This window comes from Carettochelys insculpta, chromosome 7 (assembly GCF_033958435.1).
Source record: "Carettochelys insculpta isolate YL-2023 chromosome 7, ASM3395843v1, whole genome shotgun sequence".
NCBI lineage: Eukaryota > Metazoa > Chordata > Testudines > Carettochelyidae > Carettochelys > Carettochelys insculpta.
Window position 1 is genome coordinate 38937449 of NC_134143.1, and position 18787 is coordinate 38956235.

At 42.1% G+C, this 18787-nt stretch overlaps 1 protein-coding gene across 3 annotated transcripts in view; it reads left to right on the forward strand.

Moving 5' to 3' along the window:
- The window catches only part of PAPSS2 (3'-phosphoadenosine 5'-phosphosulfate synthase 2), a 66340-nt gene that overhangs the window by 39514 nt on the left and 8039 nt on the right, over nt 1-18787 (forward strand). For all 3 annotated transcript variants that reach the window (XM_074999518.1, XM_074999519.1, XM_074999520.1), the window contains exons 4-8: nt 2280-2418; nt 5563-5681; nt 5820-5933; nt 7076-7187; nt 17366-17571. In XM_074999518.1, coding sequence (XP_074855619.1) covers nt 2280-2418; nt 5563-5681; nt 5820-5933; nt 7076-7187; nt 17366-17571 — 690 coding nt within the window. The remainder of the gene's footprint in view (nt 1-2279; nt 2419-5562; nt 5682-5819; nt 5934-7075; nt 7188-17365; nt 17572-18787) is intronic.

An 18787-nucleotide genomic window follows, 5' to 3' on the forward strand; every position in this document is an offset into this window, starting at 1 on the left:
GCCAGCAGCTCCACCCCAGAGGGAGTGCCAGTGGAGCTCTCACCACTGGGTCCTGTGCTGGGGCTGAGGGCTGGAGCCAGAATAGTTTGGTGTGAGCCTTTGGGGTTAGGGAGCCAATTACCCTTGGCTGGTGCCCTGCAACGTGCAGAGCTGGCCACTTTCTTACTGGTACAGCCACCCCCCCAAATAGTCAGTCTGCAGTATAACTGTCCCCTGTGCTTGCTGCCCCCAGTAGTCATTGTGGAGCATAACTATCCCCCCCATTAGATCCCACCCTTTCTGTTTAATGAGAAATAATCAGATTCCAGGTACATCCCATTGTCTTGGCACCCTGACTTTGCTTTAAGTTACAATACTAGGAAGTTGCATATCAAATTTGGTGGTTCTAGTTCTTACCATTTAGGAGGAGATCTTGGACAAACAGCCTCACAGATGGAGAGACGAACAGATAGACACATTTCCAAAATATATGGTAGATTTACTAGACAAAATGGGGTCACTGCAGAGACTCCATTGGCATTTTCTCTATTAAAATTTTAGGGAAAGAGGCATTTTTAAAGAGTATAATTTATATATTGTATTTCAGACACATGGCTATCTAGTGTACTCACTACCTCTGATATTTCAGGGTGTGATGCTGAAGGGATGTTTATCTCCATCTTTGCACACCATGTAACACTCCAGCTGAGAAACAGTAGTTCACTTTCTGGGGGAACAGATGTTCTAGTGTAATCTGAAGTTCCCAAGAATGAATCTCCTTTCTTGATCTGGTGCTTGCCACCTTTCCTGGGGTTCCACTGCCTCTCCTCAGCTCCGGCATCAAACACCCTTGGTCCCACTAAAGTCTTACTGAAGTCTCCAGCTACCAATAGTGTGAAGCCCTTCACAGGATCTTGGTTTCCTATCTTCTCCCTTTCACTTCTTCCTTCAAATTAAACTCTGTTTCAGCTTATGGGCCCTGAGGGTATGTTTACACTACAGAGATATTCCGGAATAGTTTATTCCAGAGTTATTATTCCAAAATAAACTATTCTGGAATAACACATTCACACTACAGTGTAGTCCCAAAATAAGCAAAACTTATTCCAAAATAGCGTGTCCACACACAACAGAGGAGTGCTTCCAGGGGCTCTAATCCGAAATGCTATGTTTACACAAGGGCGTTATTTCAGAATAAATTATTCCAGGCTAGATTATTTCAAAATACCCCCTATTCCCTGTCTATACAGCCCCTATTCTAAAACATCTCTTTTGGAATAAGCACTGTTCCTCATAGAGTGAGGTTTACAGAATTTGAAATAAGTCATCCACTATTTTGAAATTATTTCAAAATAGTAGTTTTGCTGTGTAGACACTCAAAAAGTTATTTTGGAATACCGGCCATTATACCAAAATAACTTTGCTGTGTAGACACACCATTGTTGGTTAAGCGTCCACTAAGGGGCCTTTGTGTCCATTAAGTTATCACCTGATGCCTCCCAATTCTGCCCCCTGTGGCTAAGATGCAGCTAACTAGGTTCATATATTGTATCTCTTCCATAATGAATTATTAACTCCTTTCCAGACTGTGATAGACTTCCACCTTATCATACACTCCCTTTATTTTCCACCTATTCTTTTTTTTAAATCATAGGTAGGTAAAGTAAGTTCCTGCAGTTTTTATTGCTCAGATGTAAATGGGCAAGACACGTCACTGTTTAAAGATATGCAGAAAACAAGGTTTCTGTTAAAGTGTAAAAAAATAAAAATTTCACTCAAGCGATTCATAATAACTAGTTCCCTGAAAAACAGAAAACTGGAGGAAGGCATACAGGGCTTTACAGTGGTACAATCACACTGATGTATGCTGTTCTAAGAAGCCTTGATATGCTGTTGTACTCATGATTTATTTTTGCTTCATGTTAATGACAATAATTTGCTAATGTCAGGTCAATACAAGTGACTGTAAATAATTTTTGTTTTAAGGGAAGAGTTAGTCAGTCAAAGTGTAGGATTCTGCCATCCTGCTAAGTGAACATATTTGTATTAACCTGTTGCTAAAATGCTGAATCTAGATCAAGCTAGTAATTTTTATTAAACATTATGTGAAAAGGAATATCTCCTTCTTTGTTAGAAAATATTTAAAATATATAAAATTTTACAATGGATTCATATGGTACCCTTTGGCTGGAAAAATCCAACTCTTGGCTGGTGTTGGTTACGAGATAAAACATTTAGCAGTGCCCCGCTAAGAATTCAGTTCTGGAATTGTTTATGATTTCTCCCATGGCTTCTTACAGGATCGTCAAAATGCAAGGGAAATTCATGAAATGGCTGGTCTTCCTTTCTTTGAAATCTTTGTAGATGCTCCTCTAAATATTTGTGAAAGCAGAGATGTGAAAGGCCTTTACAAAAAAGCAAGGGCTGGAGAAATCAAAGGTGTGGTAAACAGCTTATATTTAATGATATCTCAGTAGCTTGTTATTACCTTTTAGACTTTTCACTCTTCATCAACAGTGCGGAATGCTAATGAGATCCACAGTTGTTACCTCTTTAAATAAAAGGAAAAAACCTCAGCTGTCCATTGTAAGGTGGTGGAAAGGAGGTGCATAGAAACAGATGAATTTCTTTATTCTTTAGTGGTGTACTTTTGTGTACTTTTACAGTATTAATGCTCGTACTAATTGCGAATTACTAATCCACTTACAAAGAGAATTGTTATTACAACTAATAATTTCAAATGTATCAAGTGACTTAGGAGCTAGATCCACCCAAGCTCCCTATATAATGTATTGGGAGAGTAAACCCCCTAAGAATGAGCAAAAGCAGGCACAAAGAGCTGCCTAATTTATGCATGAGGAAATACTAGGGGATGGCTAATGCCTAAGTTCTACTCTTCAAAGGGACTCGGGTCTAGTCTACACTTAACAGTTAGATCTGCGTAGCTGTGTCACTCAGGAGTGAGGAAAAAAATCACATCCCTGCACACCCTATCTGTGCTGAACTGATCCCCTGGGTAGATGCAGCTAGGATGACAGAAGAATGCATCCATTAACTTGGCTGCCACCACTTTGAGAGGTAGACTGCCTACAACAATGGAAAAGTGCCCTCCTGTCATGATAGGACATATCTCCTCTCTGGTGCTACAGCACTACAACTATGCCACTGTCATTCTTCTAGGGTAAACAGGTGACAGACACTTACCCCAGGCTGCAGGGAATGCTACTGACCAGTTTTGGAGTCAACCCTGTGGAAATGGTATTAGTGTTGGTGCTGTTTGCACAGCCCTCTTATAACAAATAGTCCAGTGGTTAAAACTTATGGCACTAACCTAGGGAGAGGGCAAGACCTCAGTTCAGAATTCCCTTTGTCTGATGTAGAGCAAAGATTTGGCCCCAACCTTCTCTCTGTCTTCCCCCTTGAAGCTGCTTTGATTTGTTTAAGCATTTAAATAGTTATTGGATCAGGGACTTTAAGCTGGGTTTCCCACATCCCAACTGAGTACATTAACCATTAGGCTATTCAGTTATCCTCAAGACTGAGGGAAGCCCAAACCCAAATAGCTCAGTCATTCAAGTACTCACCTGGCAGAGGGAAACTTGAGGTCATGTCACTATTCCACATCAGGCAGAGGGGACATTTGAATCTGCATTGTCCTCATCATGAATTAATACTCTAACAACTGAGCTCTTACTATAATAAGGCAATAGTTTCCCTACCATACTCATCTTGTGTGACAACTGGTCCATCAGATCAGGTGAGATAGGTGGGGAAACAGAGTCGTTTTTGAGGTTTAAATGTGAGCTAGCCACTTGAGCGTCGGGGTGTATGTACCTGCATGCATGCCTATTGGGAGATATTTGGGCCCCTTGGGGACTGCACTAGTGGAAATGTATGTGCTTACAGACTTGGCAGCAGCAGAGCAGGTCTTAGAGGGATGCAAATTTTGGACTTAGGCACCTAAAGTGTCAGTTAGGCATATAAATCCCTTTGTGGATCTAGCTTTTAAGAGCCTGAGCCCCATTTTTGGAAGTAACCCAGGCACATAAGTGCTTATGTCTCTTTTAACTGAATAGGACTTGGGATTCTAAGTGACCATGTCACTTTTGAAAATGGAACTTAGGGTCCTGAGTCACTTAGGTGCTTTGGTAAATTTAAAAATTTAAATCCATTCAAGTGTGCTAGCTAGATTTGATAATGACATTTTGGAAAAAAATTACAGGCACATCCTTTAAATATTGAAATCTATTGGGCTAGAAGAGATTTTATTTTTTAATGAAGCCACTGGTAAATATTTCATGGAAATATGTATTTCAAGGAGTCTATTTCATCTTAATTCAACTCATAAATGTTAAAATTCTTTACTTATCAGTATGGTTTATTCCTATGTTCTTTTAATGCTGGTTTCCATGATATACAGGGTTTTCAATTTGATTCAATGGTTCTCAGCCCTCCTCCCCACCATACATAAGATTGTTGTAGCATCGTGCTCCAGAGTGGAGTCAAAAGGTGGGAAAAACAATAAACTTCTCCTCGAATGGAGAGTTTCTATTTAAAGTGTGAGTTTTTCACATCAGGACTAGAAAACACATAATACATATTATCACACCCTACATAATATCTGTGCTTAGAATGAGGTTACTTTTTTTGCAGCAAAGACACTGTTGTTGAATTTCCCAAAAATAACATGCTGAGGAAGGGAAACACAGGAGTTAGAAGTTGTGAACAGGAGAGTGAAACATGGAATATCCACATTGGGAAAGAGACCAGTACTGAAAATAGGGAGCTCTTACCTGTGAAAATGCACATGGTCCAAACTTATCCTCTTGGAGTTTGATTTTTTGCTATCTCAAATAACAGCCAAACCCAAGCCTCAGCCTTAGCTTTCTTCCTAGGTTTGGTTGTTACTACAGCTTTTCCCCCAGGAAATTTCTATCCAAAGAAGGATACTCCAATCTCTCTGCTTTCTTAATTTGAACTAAGAAGATCCACCTGCTAGTATGATTCAGTTACAGTTACACTGCCCTATCATTTAACAGTTGAGTATATGACCTGAAGATTATTCAACAGAGGAGTTGTGCATCTCTGTGCAGGATGGCAAATGTGTATCACAAACCAGCTGAATCTTCTGTGCGACACCACTGCTTTAAGGCCTGAAAAGTAAAGCTAATGTTGACAAGTATAAAAGTTGGCATAGTAAGTTTTTGTTTTGGAAAAGGCAAATATATTCCCTTCCTTAACTAAACAGTTGGAGATTTTCTTCTACCTGTGTAGGCTTCTCTATCCCTACCTTTATGAGAGCAAACACATCCTTTTTTGACATTAAGAGCTGACATTAAGGGTTGTATAACTGGGACTTGTGGTGCTGCCATCAGTACATCTTCATAAATGTGTAAATAAAGATAGTTCCTGTAGCATGAAGTATTGCTATAATCGTATTGTCAAGCCCATTGTTGATAGACCAAACAGCAAATCTCAGTACCATTTCTGAGCATATATTCTCTTGCTATTTGTTCAGTATCTAGCTGTTCTATTGATCATTAGGCCATTCACTAAATTTGGCTTGGGTTTAATTGTGTGTAGGATTCACTGGGATTGACTCAGAGTATGAGAAACCAGAATCACCTGAACTAGTGTTGAAAACCAACATTGATACAGTGAATGAATGTATCCAGCAGGTTGTGGAGTTGCTACAAGCACAGGTAAGTAGTTTTGCACCAAAAAATTCCTGCAGTTTTATAAAACACACTTCCCAGTGTAGGGCTTTTGGTATATTTTGTTTAGTGTAGTGTGTTAATGAAGTTTTTTTGTTGTTGTTTTTCTTTCTTTTTTTTTTTCAGAACATTGTTCCAAAAACTGTGATTAAGGATGTTGTTGAACTGTTTGTACCTGAAAATCAGATTGGCGAGGCCCAAGCTGAGGCTAACAGGCTGCCTTCTCTAGAGGTTACTAAGGTGGGAGAGTAAAGAAAATGGCATTGATATCCTTTTATCAAAGTTCTAAATGGGTTACAAATACAGACATGTCCAGAATGCATGGAGTCCTGTTAACTTTCTGGTTACTGCAGTTCCTGCTACTACACAACTGTGAATGGTGTGAGGGTTACTGTGAATTAAAAAAATAAAAAGCAATGCAAAAACCTACATGCAAATACAGAGTATTGTCCACACAATATGTTTTCAATTTATTATGTTTTCTTTTTGACATTAACAAATCTTATACCACTAAAGTGGCATCATTAGTATTTAGATGCCTTGTTCCTAATTTCAGGATTCTTTGTCTGATGAAATTAAAGACTCTGAAATCGAGATTTATTCTTTTAGTTCCTATTAGAATTATAAAAGTGATTCATATAGTAACTATGCTCCAGTCTTAATGTTATATTCTAAAGATTGTAAAAATGTCCCAGGAGGCATGTGCTGTATGTTGAAATATAATTTCATACTGTCACATATTTCCAGTAAAACTCATTTAGACTTACAGAATAAGACTTTCAAAGAACAGCATATATTTCATCATCTAAAAGTTTAAAAATCACTCTTTCACCATTATTTGTAGCCAATTTAGTCTTTCAAATAAAATTGAAAAATTCATTGTCTCTAACCGGTGTTTCTATGAAGACTTTTTTATATTGAGATATAACTGAGTGATTATCTTAAAGAACCTACCCAATGGACAGACATTTGTGTATATCTTTATCATGCCATACAATTTGCTGTGTGTGTGCCATGGTGTATGTGAATTCGGAAGTTTCAGTAAACACTGTGCCAAAATTTTCATCTGGACTTACATGGGGTACATGTTATCTCTGAAAAATGACACTCATTCCTTTTGTGACTTAAAGTGAATTACACAAACAAATGTTAGCAACATGGTTGAAGCAAAGTATAGCAATGCAGGGGTGGTGAAGATCTCTGCTTAATCTTGAAAAGAAAAATAATTTGGAAATCCTTTTGAATTGACGATATGTTATAAATGTACTATATTAAAGAAAATGGTAACATAACGCAAGGTTGTTCTTGGAACTGAAGCTTATGGAAATCTACCTTTGAAATATTATCCGGTAATACTAGTAATGTCTGATTCTTTTTTTCAGTTGGACTTACAATGGATTCAAGTCCTGAGTGAAGGCTGGGGCACGCCACTGAAAGGATTTATGCGTGAGACAGAATATTTGCAAGTTATCCATTTTGACACCCTGAGGGATGGTATGATTTCATGATTCTGAGGTTTTTGGTTTTAAAACTTCCAAGCAGTCTTAAAGATGGTTTGAAAAGTTTAAATGAAGTGTAGTAGTTTTCAATTATATACCAAAGATTAATCTAGACTTAATGTTTAATTCCTCTGTTTCTTGATGTATATGGGACCTCAGCAAAGAGCTTTAGAACGAACAGTGGTGATAGCAAGTGACTGCATTTAACTACAAGTAAAAAAATTGATATAGGCTATATTATTACAGAAGGGCTGCCAATGCTACATACACTGAGAAGCAGTTCAAGCAGTGAATACCATTGTGTGAAGTTTTCTTGCTCATTTGTACCAAATTAAATACAAAGGTAATATCAAGTCAATGTCTAAGGAGATTGACAGATTGAGTTTGTAGTCTATGTAGGAAAAAAAGACCTGTATGTGGGGAATGGAAACCTAGATATGTTTTCAGATTATATTTTTCATGTCTTCTTTCTTAAAAGCATAACCACAGACATAAAACTTCAGCTCTGATTACTAATATACTAAAAGGCTAGCCTTCATCTTTTTGGAGAAGGCAATCAAAGAGATTGTGGTGAAGGAACTGGAGTTACATCTTGGCTTGGGAACAGTAGATGGAGTAACCTAACCATGTACACAGTTAAGATGCCCATATTGATTTTGTTTGATCTTTTAGCAGGGGGTGACATAATTGGCCACAGCATTTTGTTCATAGGCTATTTTTGGACAGTGGTGGAGACAACTTCCTGGGGAAGGTGCTGGAGGAACTAAGCAGGGGTCATGCTCCTCTTGACATGCTGCTCACAAAAAAAGAATTGGTAGGGGAAGTAGAAGTAGGTGGTGACGTGGGCATCGGGGACCATGAGATAGGTGAGTTCAGGCTCCTGACAAAAGAAAAAAAGAAGAGCTGCAGAATATGGATCCTGGATTTCAGAAGAGGAGACTCTGAGTACTCAGGGAACTAATGTGAAGGAGAAAGGAGTCCAGGAGAACAGAATGTATTTTAAAGAAGCTTTATTGAAAAGTCAGGAACAAACCATCCCAATGTGCAGAAATATGGAAGGCGACCAGCTCGGCTTAACAGAGAAATCTTCAGTGAGCTTAAAAACAAAAAGGAAGTTTACAAGATGTGGAAACTTCAACAGATGACTAGGGAGAAGTATAAAAGTATTGGTTGAGCATGCAAAGGAAGGTCAAAGCACAACCGGCTTTGCAGCTAGCAAGGAACGTGAAGCGTTTCTACAAGTATGCTAGCAACAAGAAGCAGCTCAGGGAAGGTGCTGGACTGTTAGTGAAAGAGGAAGAAAACCTAATGACAGATAATGTGGGAAAAAATAAAGTGCTCAATTCTTTTTTTGCCTCAGTCTTCGTAGACAAGGTCAGCTCCCAAAAGGCGGTAAGGGCCAGCACAGTGTGAGGAGGTGGCAAACAGCCCTCAGTGAAGACAGAACAGGTTAAGGACAATTTTAAAAGCCTGGAAATGCACAAGTCCCTGGGGATGAATCTAAAGCATCTGAAAGTGCTGAGAGAGTTGGCTGATTGCAGAACCATTGGCCAACATCTTTGAAATCTTGTGTCAATCAGGAGAAGTCCCAGCCAATTGCAAAGAAGCAAATGTAGTTCTCTTCTTTAAAAAGGGGAAGGTGGAGAATCTGGGGAACTGCAGACTGTCCCTGGAAAAATCATGGAGCACTTTCTCCAGGAATCCATTTTGAAACACTTGGGAGAGAGGAAGGTGATCAGGAACAGTTAACATGATTTCACCGAGGGCAGGTCGTGCCTGATGAACCCAATAGCCTTTTTTTGATGAGAAGGCTGGCTCTGTGGATATGGGGAAATTGATTTACATGATCTACCTTGACTTTAGCAAAGCTTTTCAAATTGCATCCCACAGAATCCTTGGCAATAAGTTAAAGAAGAATGGCTTGGTTGAATGTACCATAAGGTGGATACAAAGCTGGCTAGATCGTTGGGGTCCATGGATAGTGATCAACAACTTCATGTCTAGTTGACAGCCCGTATCAAGCAAAGTGTTTCAGGAGTCAGTCCTGGGGTTGGTTTTGTCCAACATCTTCACTAATGGTCTGGATGATGGGATGGATGTCCACTTAGCAAGTTTGCAGATGACACTAAGCTGGGGGAATACATAGATACACTGGAGGGTAGGGATAGGGTCCAGAAAGGCCTAAACAAATTGGAAGACTGGGCCAAAGGAAATTTGAGGTTCAACAACAAATGCGAAGTCCTGCAGTTAGGAAGAAAGAAGCCCCCGGGCTGGGCACTGACTGGCTAAGCAGCAATTCTGCACAAAAGGACCTGGGGATTTTGGTAAACAAGAATTTGGATATGGGTCAACAGTGTGCCAGCAGATACAGGGAAATGATTATTCCCCTGTATTCAGTACTGGTGAGGCCACATCTGGAGTATTACAGCCAGTTTTGGGCTCTCCGCTGCAGTAATAATATGGACAAAATTGAGCGAGTCCAGCAGAAGACCCCAGAAATTATTACAGGGCTAGGGTCATGGTCTATCAGGGGACAAGGGCATTGGGTGAAACTTCCACTTGGAGAGGTAGTATCTTTGTTGCCTAGGCCCTGCTCTTGCCCTGTCCTAGCCCCACTCCTGCCCTGCCCAGGTCCCTGCCCACTTCCCTAGGAATCCTGTGTCCCTGCTCACTGCATGCTTGTCCTCTTCCAGCCAAATCCCTGACTGCAAGAAAATTATATTTGAAAAACAGCCACCACTTATCTGAAGCTTTTCTCAACAAAAAATAGAGCATGTTTTATACCATGTGCCAGGCATGCAGAAGTTACCAAATTCAAAGCACTAAATTTGGAAATAAGAAATGTCAGACACATATTTTTATATACTCTGATAGTTAATATGCAGGAAGCTTGCAAACCCCTCTCATTGATCCTGGGGAACACATAATGATAAGCAGCAGTTAAACTAATTGAGAAATCTCTGTCCTTTCTTCCCACAGTAAAACAAGGTGTCAGGCCTCACCCACAGCTGGCATTTGCCTCCTGACAGGAAGAAAATGGCTGGAATCAGACTGCAAAAGTTGCCATCTCATACTCACTTCTCCACACAAACAAGCTTGAGCCCTTCCTATGTTTCTTGTTGCAACAGCAGTAAGCACCTCAGACAATGAATAAGGATTGCCAAAGGACAGGCATCCTATTAGTAAAATACAGGCTGGCTACTGCTTTAACAATAGCACCCATTAGTTCATAGAACCAAAAAAGCAAAATGTCCCACTGAGGCTGCCCAGTGGTGCCAGATTTATGTACTAGACCAGCATATGCTATACCCCCAGTCCAGTTTTCACTAGGCAAATATAATCTCCCATCCACCAAAAAGAGTTCAGACCTGTCCTACTAGTATGTCCTCTCTTCCCTGCCACCATGTCCCTTCTCCCTCTGCCACCCCTTTTCTTCCTTCCCCACAGCCCTCTTTCCCCTGGTTCCCACCATGCAAGCTCACTGCCCTCCCCTACCAAGTGTTCCCCTGTCCCACCCATCAATGAATTTGAACAAGTGAAAAAAAAACCCTAGTTGCCCAGCTTAGGCCATGGAGGGAACGTTCTGATGAGCCCTGGCCCAGATGGAGGGGGATCCATTCCTCCTGACCATTTATTGCTCAGCTGCAACTGGTCCTGGCTTTGCAAACAGGCCAGTGCGGTGTGCCTTTGAAAAGTGATGATAAAGGAAGCTGCAGCGGGGCCCTGCTCTCACTAACCCTGCCTCTTCTGGCAGATTGCTCCAACATCACACAGGGGGAAGAGGAGTCATCCCATAAAGCCCCAAATTGAAGTTCTGTACTCCAGGAGAACTTCCTGCTGCATGAATGAAGCAGAAACGTTTTGGAATTATAAAGAACATTTTGCAAAATTACACTTCTCAGCACTTCCCAGCTGATGAACTCAAGGCACCTAACAAAAACCAATGAGTTCACACAAACTTTTGTGAGGCAGACAACGATGATGATGATGATGATCCCTTTATGGGATGGAGAAACTGAGTCACAGCCTAATTAAGTCCCCTATCTGCTGGCTTTTAAAATCTGTGGAGAGACTGCTCTTGAGATCAAGTTTTAAATGATGGGTTCAGCATCAGGCTGGAAGTCTGTGACAGGTGGGCAATTAAGAAATCCCCAAATCTTCACATCTCTAGCAGTGGCGAGCACAGGCTACTGCCTGCATTGAGGTGGGAGATCACTCTGAAGTCCCCACCTCCCTCAGTCCAGGGACTCACCAGTGAGGCTGTACCTGTTTGTGACACAGTGCAAGGGCTGGCCCTGCCCCAGAAACACCACGTGGCCCTTCATCTCTGTGCCAGGCATAGCAGATGTGGCTGGGCAAGCTCAGCCCAGCATGATCCAAGTAGGGAGGGATTTGGTGCAGGGCAACCTGTGTGTGGGCAGCTCAGTGGGAGTTCTGGATGCACAGAGGCTCATTGTGGGCTTCTGGGTACAGAAGCAATGGGACTTAGGTTGGGCTCAGTGGAGCGGTCTGGGTGTGGGAAGATGGGAGTTTGTGGGAAGTTAGGCACCAGGGAAGTGGGGCTTGAAGGGGCAGGGATCCAGATGCATCTGTCGGGGGCTCAGTGAGGTGGGGATCTGGGTGTGAGGGGTTAATTGGCAGGGACCCAGTGTAAGGGGCAGGGCCTGTCAAGGTGAGGGGAGCCCCATCTTCAATGGGGAGCCCCAACTGCTGCTGAGGAGATACCACATGCCAGACTCTCTTCCCATTCCGATTCCACTATCCCCTTTTCTTCTCCATCCCACTCATGCCCCTCCATCTGCCCTATTCCACTCCCCATTCTTTCCCCACTGCCTCTTCCCCCACCCCCAACACCCTTCCCTCATTTCCCTCTACATCCCTACCCAGCCCCAGCGCTGGCACAGAGAACAGGAAGGCTCCCCTCCCAGCACACAGAAGGGGAAGGTCACAGGCATTAGGACCCAGTCAGCAGACTGCCTTCTGATGCAACCTTCAAGCTGGGCTGAACGGCATACATGGTCTCGCCCCCACTGCCTCTCCCCCCGCACCCATTCACTGCAATCATTGACTGAAATGTGAGCTTGCATGTGTTCCATACAGGTTCTGGGGCAGGCAGCTGCCCTGGAACCTGCCTGAACCATAGCAGAAACACCAGACACATGGAACTAGGTAGGGGTTTCTTCAGCGGCATGTCTGTGGCCTCTGTGTGGGATGGCAGAACCTCCCTTTGCCTTACTGATGCACCACACATGGCTGTGGCCCTATGAATTATGAGGAGAGAACTGGATTCATTTAGGCTACAGAAGAGAAGAATGAGGAGGTATTTGAGAACTGTCTTCAGCTATCTGAAGGAGAGTTCCAAAGAGGGTGGAACCAACCTAGTCTCAGTGGTGGCAGATGATAGAACAAGGAACAAGGGTCTGAGGATGCAGTGGGCAGGTCTAAGTTGGATATTAAGAAAAACTATTTTACTAGGAGGGTGGTGAAGCACTGGGATCGGTTACATGGTGCGGGGACAGGTGAGATGGCATCTCCATTCTTTGTGTTTTTAAGGCCAGGCTTGACAAAACCTTGTCTGTGGTGATTTCTTTGGGGATGGTTCTGCTTTGAGCAGGGGATTGGTCTAGATGATCTCCTGAAGCCTCTTCAAACATGAATTTTCTATGTTTCTGTGACTTGCTATTGAAAGCTTAAGAGAATGGCTGGAAATAGTGAATTTGATTGTTTTCCCTCCAAGGCCACAAATCCAATATCCCCATAATTCACTTTCACTGAGTACTTGCTAAGTAAGATATTGTTCAAAGTAAATAAGGAATGAAAAACAGACCCTGACAGACTAGAAAAAGTGTAAATTAATATTGTCTCTTCCTCTGTAAAAGTTTCTGTACGTGGAGTTCTGTGTTGCGACCACTCGTGTTCAGTGTTTACTTGCCATCAACAGTTTGACTTCCAACATTGCGAATATGCAGGTGACACTCAAAACTACAACTCCTGTTCATGAAACCCACAATTGTGGTCTTTCCACTGGTCCCAGTGCCTGATAAGCTAATTTAATTTAATCAGCATTTATGTTCAACTTCATGAGATGAAACCAATGAAGCTGGGAACAGGGCAAATGTAGTTTGTCAACACAGTTTGCAATCTGAAGATCACATTATCATAATCCGTGCTTTTGGATTTCCTGGTGACTCTGGTGGCCTCCTGGGCTGTTTGCAACTGCTGATCTGGTGGCTGTAAATTTTTCCCTATCATGAAGACCTCACCACAATAATCCACACGCCTGTAGCTTCCAGATTAAACTACTGTTTTGTTGTTGCACTTGAAAATAACAATGAAACATCATTTGGATCAGATTGTAGTAGCTCATCTCTTGAGTGAGGTGCCTCTTTGGCCACATCTACACGGGCAGCCTCTGTTGACAGAGAAACCTCAGCAACACCTCTGTTGACAGATAGAGTCTACACAGAAAATCAGATTGAAAAAGCAATCTGCTCTGTCAACAGAGAGTGGCCAGATTGCGCTGCCCTCTCTCAACAGCTAACTGGAAGCTGGCCAGCTGACCGGAAGTTCTGCAAACAGGGCTGAACAGGGAACCGGAAGCTCACTCCGTAGACAGAAGTGTCTACACAGGCACCCTGTTGATGAAGCAGTGTTGACAGAGGCATTATATCTGATCGGGAATAGGGATAATGCTGCCCACTGAACAGCTGAGTTTTGTTGATTAACTTGACACAGCACTTTAACCATGTAGACACTTTGTAAATTTTGTCGACAAAAGCCCATTTTTGTCAACAGAAGCTGCCCATGTAGACTCAGTTTTTGAGTATAGGTTGGTTTTATTTAAGTTAGTAGATTTGGGGTTGCACTTTTGATTTTTTAAACATACTTTTGAATAATTTGTTAAAGGAGCAAAAATTTGACACCGTGTAGACTCAAGCATGAGGCTTTCCTTATGCACACCTGGCAGAGTGTCACTTCGCTTGCTAAGCTCAATAAAGCTACGTCTACACGTGAAGCCTACATCGAAGTAGCTTATTTCAATGCAGCGACATCGAAATAGGCTATTTCGATGAATAACATCTACACGTCCTCCAGGGCTGGCAACGTCGACGTTCAACATCGACGTTGCGCAGCACCACATCGAAATAGGCGCTGCGAGGGAACGTCTACACGCCAAAGTAGCACACATCGAAATAAGGGTGCCAGGCACAGCTGCAGACAGGGTCACAGGGCGGACTCAACAGCAAGCCGCTCCCTTAAAGGGCCCCTCCCAGACACAGCTGCACTAAACAACACAAGATCCACAGAGCCGACAACTGGTTGCAGACCCTGTGCATGCAGCATGGATCCCCAGCTGCCGCAGCAGCAGCCAGAAGCCCTGGGCTAAGGGCTGCTGCCCACGGTGACCATAGAGCCCCGCAGGGGCTGGAGAGAGAGCGTCTCTCAACCCCTCAGCTGATGGCCGCCATGGCAGACCCCGCTATTTCGATGTTGCAGGACGCGGATCGTCTACACGTGCCCTACTTCGACGTTCAACTTCGAAGTAGGGCGCTATTCCCATCCCCTCATGGGGTTAGCGGCTTCGACGTCTCGCTGCCTAACGTCGATGTTAACATCGAAATAGCGCCCAACACGTTTAGCCGTGACCGGCGCTATTTCGAAGTTAGTGACGCTACTTCAAAGTAGCGTGCACGTGTAGACACGGCTTAAGACTGACAAACAGCTGATTACATTGAATTATTTAGGGTGCTGATGGGCGAAGAGCAGCAGTGGGCTGGGAGTTCCTGATCCCCTGCTACAAGACATAGAATGCTAGGACTGGAAGGGACCTTGAGAGGTCATCGAGTCCAGCCCACCGCCCTCATGGCAGGACCAAGTACTGTCTAGACCATCCCTGATAGACATTTATCTAACCTGTTCTTTAATATCTCCAGTGATGGAGATCCCACAACCTACCTAGACAATTTATTCCATTGTTTGACCACCCTGACAGTAAGGAACTTTTTCCTAATGTCCAACCTAAACCTCCCTTGCTGCAGTTTCAGCCCACTGCTTTTTGTTCTATCCTCAGAGGCCAAGAAGAAAAAGTTTTCTCCCTCTTCCTTGTGACACCTTTTTAGGTACCTGAAAACCGCTATCATGTCCCCACTTAATCTTCTTTTTTCCAAACTAAACAAGACCGATTCTTTCAGCCTTTCTTCATAGGTCACGTTCTCTAGACATTTGATCATTCTTGTTGCTCTTTTCTGGACCCTTTCCAATTTCTCCACATCTTTCTTGAAATGTGGCACCTGGAACTAGACACAATACTCCAATGAGGCCTAACCAGCGCGGAGTAGAGCGGAAGAATGACTGCTCGTGTCTTGTGTACAACACACCTGTTAATGCATCCCAGAATCATGTTTGCTTTTTTTGAACAGCATTGACTCATATTTAACTTGTGGTCCACTATAACCTCGATCGCTTTCTGTCGTACTCCTTCCTAGACAGTCACTTCCCATTCTGTATGTGTGAAACTGATTGTTCTTTCCTAAGTGGAGCACTTTGCATTTGTCTTTATTAAACTTCATCCTGTTTACTTCAGACCATTTCTCCAATTTGTCCAGATCATTTTGAATTTTGACCCTATCCTCCAAAGCAGTTGCAGCCCCTCCTAGCTTGGTATCATCTGCAAACATAAGCAGCATACTTTCTATGCCAATATCAAAATTATTGATGAAGATGTTGAACAGAACTAGTCCCAATACAGACCCCTGTGGAACCCTACTTGTTATACCTTTCCAGCAGGATTGAGAACCATTAATAACTACTCTCTGAGTATGGTTTTCCAGCCAGTTTTGCACCCACCTTATAGTAGCCCCATCTAAGTTGTATTTGCCTAGTTTATTGATAAGTATATCAAGTGAGACCATAGCAAATGCTTTACTAAAGTCTAGGTATACCACATCCACCACTTCTCCCTTATCCATAAGGCTTGTTATCCTATCAAAGAAAGCTATCAGATTGATCTGACATGATTTGTTCTTTGCAAATCCATGCTGGCTGTTCCTATCACCTTACCACCTTCCAAGAGTTTGCAGATGATTTCCTTAATTACTTGTTCCATTATCTTGTCTGGCACAGAAGTTAAACTGACTGGTCTGTAATTTCCTGCGTTGTTCTTATTCCCCTTTTTATAGATGAGCACTATATTTGCCTTTTTGCAGTCTTCTGGAATCTCTCTTGTTTCCCATGATTTAACGATTTAGTGACATAACGAGCACAATAAGCCAATAGTCCAAAGATTACATGAGTGCTCTACCCATGGCTCAGGTTTACATGTTTGTTAATACACCAGTGTATTAATGCACCCAATTACTGTTCCACACCCAAGGTTATGCTGTCTCAGCTCTGTTTTATACTTAGTTATAGAAAAAAGTTTGTTTTTGCTTTCCTTTTTGCCGTGTCTTGTCCATTGTTAGCTAGGCCTCAGGTCAGGTCTGCTCCATCTGAGCATATGTTAAAGATTCTGAACAAAGACTGTGGCCAGAATCTTGCATAGTATTATTGGGATCTTGGCCCTTCATTTTTGAAAGCAGGTTTCAGTCATGGAGGTTTAATCAAAGGGAAATTTACCTGGTTGGATCACTCATGACTACATTTTAAGAACCTGATAGTGCATGAAGCATATTGAAAACTGATACACAAAGATGAACGATAAAGTATTTTAAAAAATAAAATAAAAAAATGGCAAAATCTACATAATATTAAAACCATCACATGAAAAATCTCCAGGATGCTACATCAGCAGAGTATCAGAAAAATCTCAGATATTCTGTGTGGCATGAATATTACCTATATGTCAAAGCAGAATGAAATAATTTGTCTTAAATGGCCCAGTTACAATGGCTGAATTGTTTAATGGTTCTTTTCTTATATATTTTAATTCTTGTAAGGAAAAAATGGGTGTGCTTCCAAGCTAAAAGAGGAGTGAGGGGAACCCAGAGTAAAATCGGTGTGGTCATGTGGTTAGTTGAATGAGATCATTAGACCAGAGTCTGTGATCATTCTTACAGTTCTGAATTAGGTCTTCCTCTATCAGAACACTTTCAGAAGAGCCATTTATTTGTGTGTGTGTTTGGAATGCTTCAGTCCTTTTAAGCATATTAAAACATGTTTGTACTCTCCTTGCAGATAGCATTATTAATCTGAGCATTCCTATTGTACTCCCTGTTTCTACGGAAGATAAGAAACGGCTGGACAGCTGCACTGCATTTGCACTTGAATATCGAGGCCAAAAAATAGCAATCCTCAGAAATCCAGAGTTCTATGAACACAGAAAGGAGGAGCGCTGTGCACGTGTCTGGGGGACGACTTGTGAGAAGCATCCATATGTCAAAGTGAGTGTGTTAGTAATTTCCCTGTTTGCAATAGAAAGTGTTGAGAAATTAAAAACTAAGGCTACGTCTACACTACCCCAGAAGATTGACCCACACAGGGTCGATCTTCCAGGGCCCAATTTCACATGTCTAGTGTTGATGCACGAAATCAACTTCTCAGGGGCCACAGCTGACCCCTATACTCCTGGCAAGACTTGAGGAGTAGGGGAGTTTGGCAGGAGAAACTCTCCCCTCGACCTTACCCATTATGGATGGCCAAGTTAGCTGAGCGCAGATACGTCAATTCTAGCAATGCAATTGCCATAGCTAGAATTGCATATCTGTGGTCATCTTACTTTGCCTACTGCAGATGTAGCCTAAGACAACTAGACAGCAGGGAATAGTACATTTCCTATTAGCAATATACATGATGTTTTTGGTACTCTCTTACAGTAAAATGCAGGGAACCATTCACTGGAAAAGATGTCATTAGGATTGCATGGCAGAATTGGTTTCTTGACATGTTTTTGCACTCCCTGAACATCATGCTTATTTCTTAATGGGAGAGAGCGGTAATTATCCTTCTGTATCAACCCTGGTGAGGTTTTACATGCAGACGTATGTCCAGTTCTGGGCACCATACTTTAAGAAAGACGTAGATAAATTGGAAAGATTCCAGGGTAGAGAACCAAAAATTATAAAATATGAAGAAAACCTGACTTCTGAGGAAAGGTTAAAAAAGCTGGACATGTTTAGGCTTGAGAAAAGAAGACTGTGGATGGGGCAGAGAAGAGGAGGACCTGCGAACAGCCTTTAAATATGTTCAGAGTTGTATGAAGAGGACATATTCAGTGGAGATGGAAAAATATTGAATGTTGGACAAATAGAAGAGGGCTGAAAACTTTCTAATTATCTGGATATTTATGTACTGAACTAAACTTCCAAGGGAGGTAGTAGAATCTCCATCATTTTAGAGATTCTTAACAACAGGTTAGACAACATTGGTCAGGGAGGGTCCAAGTATACTTGGTCCTACCAGAGCACAGGAAACTAGCCTAGATGAACCAGCAAGCGCTTCTCTAGGCCTGTGTTTCAGGGAGAGATTGGATTATATGCGACCACTCAATAGGCTGCTAGTAGTTGCACAGTTGAGGTGGGTAATGAAAGATAAGATGAATGCAAAAGTTCTAGTATTTAGCAGAAATCCCATAACTAATAAATATATATGTGTCTATAT